Source organism: Palaemon carinicauda, chromosome 2 (assembly GCF_036898095.1).
Source record: "Palaemon carinicauda isolate YSFRI2023 chromosome 2, ASM3689809v2, whole genome shotgun sequence".
NCBI classification, from domain to species: domain Eukaryota; kingdom Metazoa; phylum Arthropoda; class Malacostraca; order Decapoda; family Palaemonidae; genus Palaemon; species Palaemon carinicauda.
The window spans coordinates 40,112,315-40,125,565 of NC_090726.1; the positions used below are offsets into that span (position 1 = coordinate 40,112,315).

The following is a 13,251-nucleotide window of genomic DNA, read 5'->3' on the forward strand; positions in this document are numbered from 1 at the left end:
GAGAGGTGCTTGGACTCTGATCACATGTATATAGGATTAATCTCTAGGGCATTGTTCTGTTTGATAGGGCAATGTCACCGTGCCATGTCTCTGCCATTCATAATTAATATTAAAATTATCAATGTCATATGTATATATGCTCAGTCTCTAAGGCATTGTCCCGCTTGATAGGGCAATGTCATTGTCCCTTGCCTCTGCCTTTCATAATTAATATTAGAATTATTAATATCCTATGTATATATGCTTAGTCCATAGGGCATTGTCCTGCTTGATATGGCAGTGTCACTGTCCCTTGCCTCTGCTATTCATAATTATTATTAATATTAATATCATATGTAGCCTATAAATGCTCAGTCTCTAGGGCATTGTCCCGCTTGATAGGGCAATGTCATTGTCCCTTTTCTCTGCCATTCATGAGTGGCCTTTAAACCTTTAAACTGAAAAGATACTAGAATAAAGGCGGGTTTACACCGCCGAACAGCTCGCCGAGCCCGGTTGTCGAACCTACTTGTAGAACGGCTCGAAGAGCTTTCAGACAGTACATCGAACGGTTTCGAACCTCAGTGTGCCATGTGCTAAAACAACGTCAACATGTCTCTCGACCAGGACCATTTGATAGCCATTGCTTTAGCAGTGGCACTAAGAAAGAAAGAAAGAAAAAAAAGATAAAAATGGACGAAGGACTGGCTACTAAAAGGAGAGAAAAAAGGAAAAAAAAAGATCAAAGTGGACGAAGGATTGGCTACTAAAAAGAGAGAAAAATTTTCACACACCAACTTGCTTGTTGATTTAAAATTAAAGCTTTAAAATTAGTTCTTTCAATATTTCATGCAGAGCCGGTATTCCTTTGTTTCTGGCTACTTTATTGGAATAGTCCTTTGATTTAACTTTCCATAAAGCTGGATGAGCTCGATATGCATGTATGAAATCAAGTACGACTTCCTTCTCATTCTTGCTTTCATTAATGGCAGCCATTATTCATTTCTTTGATGATGTTTCCTCGAGCAGGTTTGAATAACAACTGAGGTTCGATGCTCGACACCTGTTCACACCGTTCGTCAAACAATGTAGCTCCGCCCACAAAAGTCAAGATGAGCCTAACATTTATCGACCCGTTCGACGAGCGCGTTCGACAACCAAATAGCCCGTTTACACGCTCGAACATCACATCAAACACAGGGTTGTCGAACCAGGCTCGACGAGCTGTTCGCCCGTGTAAACCCCGCTTAAGATCAAAGGATAGCCGTTAAGCGGGGTTTACACGTGCGAGCAGCTCGTCGAGCCTGGTTCGACAACCCTGTGTTTGAATTGATGTTCGAGCGCGTAAACGCGATAATTGGTTGTCGAGCGCGCTCGTCGAACGGCTCAATGAAAGTCAGGCTCATCTTGACTTTTGTGGGCGGAACTACATTGTTTGACGAACGGCGTGAACGTGTGAACGGGTGTCGAGCATCGAACCTCAGTTGTTATTCAAACCTGCTCGAGGAAACATCATCAAAGAAATGAATAATGGCTACCATTAATGAAAGCAAGAATGAGAAGGAAGTCGTACTTGATTTCATACATGCATATCGGGCTCATCGAGCCTGGTTCGACAACCCTGTGTTTGAATTGATGTTCGAGCGTGTAAACGAGCTATTTGGTTGTCGAACGCGCTCGTCGAACAGCTCGATGAAAAGGCGGGTTTACACAGCCGAGCAGCTCGCCGAGCCCGGTTGTCGAACCTACTTGTAGAACACAGGGTTGTCGAACCAGGCTCGACGAGCTGTTCGCCCGTGTAAACCCCGCTTAAGATCAAAGGGTAGCCGTTACAAAGGTACGACCCAACACAATACAAAACTGCCTGGAGGCTCGAATGTCGAAACGTTTTCTAGGCATCTAGTAGTTTCCTGGTTCCTAACTGGTAGTCTGGTACCTAACATTTGTACTAACTACTAGTTACTAGTTAAAAGTGTACAGCTAGTGCAGTGAACAATGACAGACGCTCCTATTTACAAGCTGGTAAGCAGAAAGTGGAACGCTCTTCCTACCAAAGGCGACGATGTCACGATTAAGGACCCCAAACTGAAACAGGGATATTTGGGAGATCTGAAAAAGAAAACAGTTCTCGAATTGGAGGAGGTTTATGAACGTAACAAGAATGTACTCAGTAACAAGTAAGTCATATCGGTTTTATCATTGTTACGGACGGGGAAAACTTTAATATGAAATAGTATTTTCCTAAGGAAAAATGGGGGTGTATGTATGAAAGCGGCCACCTGTATGTTTTACTATGGCTAACTTAGAATGCGGCAATGTAAAGAGGGGTCGCAGGGGAGAAATAAAGGACTCGATAGGTTCGGCACAGGTAGGACGAGTTAATATGCCAATAGAAGCCATCAGGGAAGAAGTTAGAGAAGAGGTTAAAGAGATAATGGAAAAGGAAAAGAGGAAAAATAATCTGGTAATATATAATGTCAAGGATTGCATAGAAGGAAGCACAGAGGAAAAACAAAGACAGGATGGTTTCATTGTAGTGTATTACAGGGCAATGTAACCTTGGAAAAAAACTACTGTTTCTTATAGAAAAAATTACGCTCTCTTCGAAAATGACTCTCGTTCCCGTCGCAAATTAATAGTTTCAGAAATATATATACATCTATATCCTCCAATAATGGGGGACCCCCAGTGGGAACTCGGGGTTTTGGGTGGGGAAAACATACTGGGGATTCGATATATAAACGTAAAACAAGCCTTTTCTTCTCTATACATTACCTTCTTGAAATTATAATAACCGGAGGAAAATACAAAACAGTATATCTGGATAAACTTTGGAGTTGCCGTTACAAAGATTGTGTCATGAAAAAATACAGTAACCAGTGCTGCCAATGTCCGATGTAAATCAAATGTTATTTTGTGACCTGTCATACTACTAGGCTAGGTTAGGTGGGTTGTTAGGTTCTGTGCCCTTTTTGTACTTTTTATACTTTTTATATATTGAGTAAAACTTATATGGCGAAATTATTTAATATATGGAAATATCTATCATTACTATCTTTAGTAATGTCAACGTGCCGTTGGTAACTCTGTGTACCATACGTCAACGTTGGTAACGTTGCTAATGTTATCGTTCGTTCGTAAGAGAAGTGACACCGTGCATCTCAAAGTTATCCGAATTGGTTGATCTGTTTGTTTCCGATTGAAATGAACATCAAATTCGCTTAATTCACGTTATTTATTATAGGAAAACAATTATATATCGTTTCCCCAGTATGTATTCCCCACCCAAAACTTCGAGTTCCCACTGGGGGTCCCCCATTATCGTAGGATATAGATGTATATATATTTCTGAAACTATTCATTTGCGACGGAAACGAGTGTCATTTTTGAAGAGATCGTAATTTTTTCTATAAGAAACAGTAGTTTTTTTCCTAGGTTACATTGCCATGTAATTCACTACAAAAATACCGAAAAAACCATGACACGAGTCTTTTTATAGTTTATATATGACATATCTGTTTTTGATATTAATATTTTATACAGTATATGACATATCTATTTTGACGTTGTTGCTGTTTTTAGAATGATTTATTGTTAATTTGTTCTCATCATTTATTTATTTCCTTATTTCCTTTCCTCACTGGGCTATTTTTTTCCTATTGGAGCCCTTGGGCTTATAGTATCTTGCTTTTCCAACTAGGGTTGTAGCTTGGCTAGTAAAAATATGGCTTTTCCAACTAGGGTTGTAGCTTGGCTAGTAAAAATATGGCTTTTCCAACTAGGGTTGTAGCTTGGCTAGTAAAAATATGGCTTTTCCAACTAGGGTTGTAGCTTGGCTAGTAAAAATATGTTGATAATGTCTAATGGTTTTTGCTCTGCCGTGCGCTTGCTTCGCTCTCGAAAAACAAAAAACATCAAGCTCCTATGTACTGACAAGCAGTATTGGCGTCGAGTGGGACAATACCAAAATATTACTCCTGTTGCACAATAAGGCTCATAATTCATAAATCTGACCATTTGTATTCAGATCATCCCAGCCTGTACGTATACTAGGTTTGTAGTTATTTCTAACAACCATGTCTTCTCCATCATAAGCCCAATACTTCACATTATTCTAAAAGTTTTATTCCATTTGTGACCAGATTGTGGAATCATCTAACGAATTTGGTAGTTGAATCATTGAAGCTTAAGGAACTCAATCTTGTTGCATATGCTTTTGTGTTGAACACATTGACGTGTCTTGTTTTATAGTTTGTGTAACTAAACTTGGTAGATATGTGATACTTTAATTGGATAGTATATGATACTTTAGGGTTAATATATGATACTCTAATTTCTAGCAAAACTGGAATTTGCCTGAAGAAATCAATGCGTACTGGCTAGTTTGGCATTTTTCTCCTATGTGATTACATCTATTTCGGTAATTGATTATGTTGAAAGCACTATCCGTTCAGAATGTAGCTATTGTTGCCCATTTGAAAGTAACAATCTTCCCTGAAATAATAACCTACAGGGCTTTTGTGTGCAGCATATTTATACAATGCTTGCCAGAACAGAAGAGTTAGCGGTAATGTTAATTTTCCGTACATAGCAAGCTACGGTGGAGCAAAAACCATTAGGAGGTATTGAAGTCAATCATAGATAACTATACTTTAATATCCAGCCACTTACATGAACCATGTATTTATCCAACTGGTTATCTTTTGTTTATTTTATACTTCTGACCATTATTATTATCACTTTGGGCATTCCCCTCTCAAAAACCCCGGTTTCCCACTGGGGTCCCCTATAATTGTCTGTAGGTAAGGGGTCCAAAACTTACATATGGGTAGTTTGCCCCAATAATCATGGTCAGAAATGCATGAAACGCAAGATAGCAAATAGGAAAAATATATGTTTCATGTATTTAGCTACAAATTAAAGTATTGTATCTGTATTATTTTGAATAATGGTGAGTTGATAACTATAACTGAAAAGCCATGGAGTTACTATAGGTATCGTTGTCAATAACGTTCAAAACGCCTTAAAATGTGATGTATACCGGTCTGGGGTGAATGTAGTTTGTTGGGACAAGATAAGCTAAGAATAAGTGGGGTTGCAGTGGGGTCCAGTCCCCCCGGTAGGTAAGGATATGGCTCTTAGGTTAGGTCAGGTCAGGTCATGTTCTTTTATCTGTTTTTTTTTTTCAGTCTCAACAACCTACAAAGGTTCCTAATTGTATGATATTAAAATTAACTTTTAATTATTTTGTTGTTTCTGCCAGTTCATCATCAACTATAGTCAATTTCTTTTAGCGATGCATATTTGCACCGACTCGCGGCGGTGCCCTTTTAGCTCGGAAAAGTTTCCTGATCGCTGATTGGTTAGAATTATCTTGTCCAACTAATCAGCGATCCAGAAACTTTTCCGAGCTAAAAGTGCACCGCTGCGAGTCGGTGCAAATATGCATCGCTAAAAGAAATGGACTGTAGTCATCGTAATACAAAGAAAGTTACCATAATCAAAACCCAGTATTAGTAATGAAGTTTTAGTTTGCCAGAACTTCTGGACCCATAGAAAACATGATTTTTTAATCACATTTTCTATGGAGTTGTTTATAGCCATGTTTATTATAATTTACTACAGAAACTTCCACTTAATTGAGCACATTTACCTGTATGTTGATGTGGTAAATTAACACTTAATTATTTATCGGTTTCTGTTCTGACGTAGTTCGCTTTACTTGCGTTTTAAAATGTTTAACTACTCGTATTACCCGTGTGCTAGATTTTGGCGTTATTTTATTAAACTGATTTATCAATTAGTTCAGTTGGTTTTTGTTTTGCCGTAGCTTGCTTCGCTTGCGATTTAACATTATCATTGTTTCTATGTTCTGGTGAGTGGAACAAAGTTTTGCAAAACTCATTAACCTCTTGGGCTAGGATTTTGATGTTATTAATCTATTTTATCATTAAGTTCAAAATTTTAGACTCCCTTTTTAGAAAAAAAATTTCCTTACTGTACTTGTCTATTTCCCTTACTGTATTTATCTTTTTCAAGCTTTGGCTATGAAAGATACTCAAGATTTCCATCATCTCTTTGAAAAAGATTTTTTTTATATTGCATAAGTTCAGGATCATAGTTCATCTAGGGAACTACAAGTATTTTCATTTTCTTTGGTGTGGTTTTGTGAGCTGAATATATTCTTGTGGCAGTGAATGTTAATGTTTTGTATGGTAATTGTTGTCTACTTTTAGGGCTCTGCTGTCAAAGTTGAAAGATAAAGGCAAAAGTCTGCAAGCACGTCAAGAAGAAATAGCGAAAGCTCTGGAGGAAGCTAGAGAAAGAGAAAACAGTCACAGGAAAGTGCCAGATCAAAAGGATGTTCATGGATTCGGTAAGATGATGATTGTTTATTTAGATATACCAGTAATACCTAAGGATATGAAATTAATTAGTTCTGGAGTAGTTTTCGTAACTTTTTTTTTTTTTTTTTACAGCAGAATGAAAGAGCTAAATCCATTTGAATCATTCAATATACCTAACCTAACCATGCAAATTTAGTTTCGTATCCATAGTATTTTTTCGTAATGTTAGGTGAAAAAATCTACGTATGTCGTTTCGTAGAATAGTTTGTTCCGTAACCGAAATACAAACCACACTATTTACATTGGGTATTACTTTCGGCGTAGCTGAAATGGCGAGCCATTAGATTTTTAACGAGGGTTAACTACCCCCTCGCTAGTTAGCGAAGGGGTAGGGGAGGGGTAGCTAGCTACCCCTCCCCCTCACACACCGGTGAACTGATTCACTTCGCTTTTGACTCGGGTGATGGGCAGACATGTCTGCTCTCACCCTCGCTTGGCAGCCATTAATGTTTTGTCTTTACTTAATTACTTACTTTTTCTTATACTTAATATATATATAAACATTCTTTATGTTTATGTATATATTTGGGTATAGAAATACAGTGATGCCTCAGGATACGAAAGTAATCCGTTTAGGATACGGTTTCGTATCCTGATTTTTTCGTATCCTGAGTCTCGTTTTACATGTAAATAGCCTAATCCGTTCCAAGCCTTACAAAAAGTCACCTTTTCTTTCATAAACACGCTAAACTGTAGTAATAAACATCCAATGCAGCCATTTCTATCATTCAATAATTAACCCAACCGTTAAAAACAGCCTAATCCATTCCAGAAACCACCATGAGATTATTTAATAATGTAGTTATAGCCTAGTTATCCCCTCCAAGCCCTAAGAAAACGGTCCATTTACTTTACTACTGTATAAACGTTACGGTACTGTATGTAAAGCATTTGGATCAGTGAAGGTGTATTGTTACCTGTACACCTAAATTAAAGGTTGATACCCTGAAAAAAAAAAGGTACTGTACTCTCGGCGACGAGTTGGGATCTCGTAAGCTTTTCGTATCCTGAAAATTTTTTCGTATACTGTGGCATAAAAATCTTTGTATCGCTTTTCGTATCCTGAATTTTTCGTAAGCAGAAACTTTCGTATCCAGAGGTATCACTGTATAGTAAGTTCCTTTTCAGGTTTGTGCTGTGTGTGTGCAGTTTACGACAACGTCACCGCGTAGTACCAGGCCACCGTGGTTGCACGTCATGGGACGCGGCCTCTCCCTTGATCCTTCAGTCGTTCCTTTGGCTTCCGATGATTCGGCCGCCGTGGGGAATCGTCATCGCTGGACTTTCTTCATTCATCTGTTTTCTCCGCTGTTCCTCCTTCCCTACGGGGAACTTGGACTCTCAGCGAAGGGAACGTGGGAGTTTTTCTCTCTACTTGAGGTCATTCCCCCTTTTAATACTACTACATACTATTACGAAAGCTTCTTTCCCGTGCGGGTTGTGTTGCTTTTCCGTTTTTGTCTCAGTTATTTTTAATGAAATCTAATTGTATTTGTTAACTTTTCAGCTTTCTGTGGAGAACACTTCTCTTCGGGGTTCAGTGGTTCTTACTATTTGTGAACATTCTTAGATGAATTACATAATTATAATTCTGTTTTTGTTACAGTTCTCCGCCCTCCCCCTTCTCCCGTGAATGTCAGTGGGGGAGGAGGGCGCATACTTAATTTGTAATTCTTATGTTTTCTATTCCCTCGGGTTTTCTCTTCAGAGTTCCTCCCGGGGGAATTTTTGTTAACTAATTATTTATTTTTCCCAGTTAACGATCCAGTTTTTTTTTTTTTCTTCGTTTGCCTAATGTGCCAACGAAGCAGAGCTTCTGCTGCCCTGTTTGTGCCTGGGGAGTCTGCTGTTGCTGCCGTCTCTCCAGGACATCGTCATGGGCGTGTTCCCTTCTCTTAGAAGTTCTCCCGTGACAACTGTCAGCTCTTTAGTTCATCATAGAACGCTAAAGAGGTTCGCCTCTAGGGGTGGGTAACTTCCCTTACGAGGGAGGTTCCCTTCCCAGGTTTGAGTTTTCCCCTGCAGAGGGGAACTTCACATACCTTTATATTCCTGGATGGGTTTTCCTGGTCCTCAGGCGGTTGCTCTTGGTGCTGAACGACCGCTCTTGTAACCATGCTCAAGGGGCTGAGCGGTTGCAAGGCCGGACCATGGAATTTCTTGCGACTATGCTCTTGGGGCTGAGCGGTCGCACCTGCAGCTATGCTCAAGGGGCTGAGCAGTGGCAGGATCATTTTGTGACCTTTCTCGTTTGCGAGGGAGGCCACTCATAAGGACTCCTCTTCGGAAGATTGATCCTTATAGGTCAGCTTGCTGATCCAACGGCCCTAAGGGGTGCCATCATCAGTGTCTTCTAGTCTCTTCTACGAAGTGTTCTCTCTCGTTTGCGAGAGAGGCCACTCATAGAGACGCCTCTTCGGAGGATTGTTCCTGTTTAGACCAGCTGGCTGTTCGGGACCTCTCTGCAGTTCACCATCCCCTAGACCTGCTGACCTGCCGTCTCCGTTCCTGGCTGCTGACGCTATGGGCGCCCTCGCACCCCGTTATCCAACGGGCACCGGTCCCTTCGGGGCAAAAGGGGCTTTCTCAACCGTGAGTAACTCCCTTTAGCGCCAGGTATACCCTGCGCACTCGCGCGCAATTGCGCACAAGCGCTCGCCTACTGTTCCTGCTGTTCCTGAGACTTCCATCCAGAGGAATCCTGTTCCAGTCCTGAGTTACCATACAGGCGCTCACCAGAACTTCCAGTGTTGATCGTCCCATTTCCTGATCGTCCTGTCAGCTGTCCCTTCATCCTAGCGCGCTCGTGCTCGCCGATGATCTTCTTACGCCAGCGATCTTGGTACGCGCGCCAGCGCCGACGATCTTCCTTTGCGTGCTAGCGCTGACGATCTTCTTACGCGCGCAAGCGCCGGCGATCTTCTTACACGCGCAAGCGCCGACGATCTTCTTTCGCGAGCGAGCGCTGACGATCCTCTTACGGACGTAAGCGCCGACGATCTTCGAGCGCCGTCAATCTTCTTACTCGCGCAAGCGCCGACAATCTTCTTTGGCGCGCTAGCTCTGACGATCTTCCTACGCACGTAAGCTCCGACGATCGTCCGCGTGCAGGCTCCAATGGTTCCCCGCGCCAACGAACTTCTTCCGTGCGCAAGCGCCGACGATCTTCTTATGCGCGTAAGCGCCGACGATCTTCTTATGCGCGCAAGCGCTGACGATCTTCTTATGCGCGCAAGCGCCGACGATCTTCTTACGCGTGCAAACGCCCATGATCTTTTTGCGCGCGCAAGCGCTTACTATCTTCTTGCGCGCGCAAGCGCCGACGATCTTCTTGCGCGCGCAAGCGCCAACGATCTTCTTGTGCCAACAACCTCGTACATGCGTGCGCCGACATTTTCACGGGCTCTTCATTCTGTTCCTGCACGTCACTCTGGTTCCCGCACGTCACTCTGGTTCCCACCTCGAGCAGGAGAATCGTCCCGTGTTAGGGAGAGAAGAGCCCTCAGACTTCTTTGCTGGAGTTACGTATTCCTCCTAGGAGGGAATCGAAGGACTCTAAGAGTTCCCTCAAGTAGAGTCTTTGGGGACAAGAGATTTTACTGCCAGTTCACCAGGAGGAGAGCAGCATGATTCAGAGCATGCCTTCTGGCAAGTCCTGACTCTGATGAGGCATCTCAACAAGTTCAAGGACTCGGAGACCGCCCCTAGTGAAGGCAAGGATACGGTCCTGGACCAAGTCTATGGCACTCAGAAACCCTTTAAGGCCAGTGCAGCTCTGCCTTGGTCCCAAGGGGTGAAGAGTGCCAGAGATAAGGTTGAGGGCCAGCTTTCCGAGCTCGCCTCCTCCAGCCATTCCTCTGCTGGTAACAAGCTCCTCCTACCTCCTCGTGTGCAACAGAGGAGGTACTTTGAGATCATGGAGGAGCCTTGCTTAGCTCTCCTGCTCCACCTCTCCGTGGAAGAGCTTACCAGGGGAGTCTCTCTTGAGAGAAACTCTAGCCGGCAGGTGACATTCTCGGCAACAGAGATCCTGAGTCAGGAGATGGTCGCAAAGTGTGCCATACAGGCCACTTCGTGGCTGGATGTCTGGATAGGGTCTCTGGGCATCCTGCTACGACCCGAGGATCTGTCCAAGGAGAGCACCAGGAAAGCCCTGGAGACCTTCCTCCTCTCGGGCACACATACTATCGAGTTTCTGGCCTTCCAAGTTTCGAACTTGTGGGCAAACTCGATCTTGAAACGACGTGATGCGGTGGCCGAGAGGTTCCACTCGAAGTTCCCAGCAGTGAATGCCTGCAGGCTTAGACACACTTCCTTCCTAGGAAAAGGTCTGTTTGAGCCCAAGGATGTGGAACAGGCAGCTGAGAGGTGGAGGAAATAGAACCACGATTCTCTTCTCCAAAGGGCTCTTACATCTAAGCCCTACAAACCTCCAGCACCTCAACAACCTCGCCAATCCAAGACGACGAAACCGGCAGCGGCAGCAAAGACGAAGGTGTCCAAGCAGTAGCCCTTTCCTGTCAAAGACAAGAAGGGCAGAAAGTCCTCCAGGGGAGGCAAGAATCCTTTAGGGAGCGGCCGAGGCCGCAAGCGCTAGGATTGGCAATCCCCCTGCATGTCCACCAGTGTGGGGATGCCTGCAAAGTTGCGCATTCAGGTGACAGCAACTCGGGTCCGATTCCTGGACGATCTCTGTGATCAGTCAGGAATATCGCGTCCCGTTTATAACATCTCTTCCTCCCCTGACAGCGAATTGAGTGTCGTTGAGCTCCTATGCCATGGGATCGGTAAAGGGGCTAGCCCTTCGGGCAGAAGTCGAGACCATGCTCAAGAAGGATGCTCTCCAGGAGGTCGTCGACAGCTCCCCAGGCTTCTTCAGTCGACTCTTTCTCGTAAAGAAGGCGTCTGGAGGCTGGAGACCCGTCATCGACCTCTCAACTCTGAACAAGTTTGTCAAACAAACTCCGTTCAGCATGGAGACAGCAGACACGGTCAGACTTGCAGCGAGACCGCAAGACTTCATGTGTACATTGGATCTGAAGGACGCGTACTTCCAGATCCCAATCCATCCGTCTTCCAGGAAGTACTTAAGATTCAGCCTAGCCAACAAGATCTACCAGTTCAAGGTGTTGTGTTTCGGTCTCTCCACAGCACCCCAGGTATTCACCCGAGTGTTGACCCTGATATCTTCGTGGGCACACAGGATCGGCATCCTTCCCCTCCACTATCTGGACGACTGGCTGATCCTGGCAGACTCTGAGTCGACCCTTCGACACCGAGACAAGCTTCTGGGACTTTGCCAAGATCTAGGGATCATGGTAAATCTCGAGAAGTCTTCTCTGCTTCCATCTCAACGACTGGTATATCTAGGCATGATATTGGACACCAATCTCCACAAAGCCTTTCCATCAGACGACAGGATAGCAAGGCTGAGGAGGTTCGCAGATCCTTTCCTCAGACGAGGAGAGCTTCCAGCTCAATCGTGGTTACGTCTCCTAGGGCACCTTTCCTCCTTGGCCCGTCTGGTTCCAAACGGCCGCCTCAGGATGAGATCCCTGCTATGGCGGTTCAAGTCTCGGTGGAATCAAGGCCACAATTTCCCGGACATTCTGGTCCCTATGGCTCCTGCGGAACGGACGTACCTTCAGTGGGGGGTGACGGACGGAAACCTTCGAAAGGGAGTGGATCTTCTCGTCCTCCCCCCGGATTTGATGCTGTTTTCGGACGCTTCAAAGAAGGGTGGGGTCCCCACGTTCTGAACCACAGGATCTCTGGCCTATGGTCAGAATCAGAAAAGTGCCTCCACATAAATCTGCTAGAAGTGAAGGCCATATATCTGGCACTTCAACAATTCCAACAGATCCTGGTGGGTCACTCCGTGGTGGTCATGAGCGACAACACCATGGTAGTGGCTTACATCAACAAGTAGGGAGGTACCTTTTCACAACAGCTATCCCATCTTGCGGTAGAGATACTGAGATGGTCCGAAGTCCACTCGATTCCACTATCGGCTCACTTCATTCCGGGCAAGAGGAATGTGCTCGCCGACAGTCTGAGCAGAGCATCGCAGATAGTGAGCACTGAGTGGTCTTTGGATCCTCTAGTAGCCAACAAAGTCCTGACTTTATGGGGTTCCCGACTTTGGACCTGTTCGCAACAGCCTTGAACTTCAAGCTTCCGCTGTATTGTTCCCCAGTCCCGGACCCCAAGGCACTCTGGCAAGATGCCTTCCAACAACGGTGGGACAACATTGACGTTTACGCCTTCCCACCGTTCCGTCTGATGAGAAGGGTGCTCAACCTTTATAGCTCCGCTATGGCATCATGCAGAGTGGTTCCCGGACCTTCTGCAGCTACTGACGGAGCTCCCGAGAGAACTTCCTCCACGACACAAGCTACTCAAGCAACCACACTGCAACATCTTCCACAAAGCCGTAGCATCGCTTCGGCTTCACGCCTGGAGACTTTCCAGCATCTCATCACTGAGAGAAGCTTTTCGCAACAAGTTGCGGAAAGGATGTCTCGACACCTGCGAAAGTCATCTACAGGGGTCTACCAGGCGAAGTGGAGAGCCTTCTGTGGTTGGTGTCGTGGAAGGGGTATCTCTCCTCTCGATGCATCTACTCCAGCAATAGCGGAGTTTCTTGTGTATTTGCGGGAAGAAATGCGCCTTTCGGTCTCGGCGGTGAAAGATATCGCTCAGCCTTAAGCCTGGCCTTCAGGCTGCAAGGAACGGACATTTCCTAATCGCTGGAACTTTCTTTACTCATACAAAGCTACGAGCTTACCTGCCCTCAGTCGGAAGTGAGACCACCTCCATGGAACGTGGTTCGTGTCCTCAGGTCTTTTAAGAGACCTCCATTCGA

General features: G+C 44.5%; 1 protein-coding gene across 1 annotated transcript in view; it reads left to right on the plus strand.

The window, feature by feature from the left end:
- Nucleotides 1-1,829: 1,829 nt before the first annotated feature.
- Nucleotides 1,830-13,251, plus strand: part of Polr2M (RNA polymerase II subunit M) — a 56,518-nt gene continuing 45,096 nt past the window's right edge. Inside the window, exons 1-2 of the mRNA XM_068354702.1 lie at nucleotides 1,830-2,156; nucleotides 6,216-6,355. Of these exons, the coding sequence (XP_068210803.1) occupies nucleotides 1,975-2,156; nucleotides 6,216-6,355 (322 nt within the window). The 5' untranslated portion in view covers nucleotides 1,830-1,974. The remainder of the gene's footprint in view (nucleotides 2,157-6,215; nucleotides 6,356-13,251) is intronic.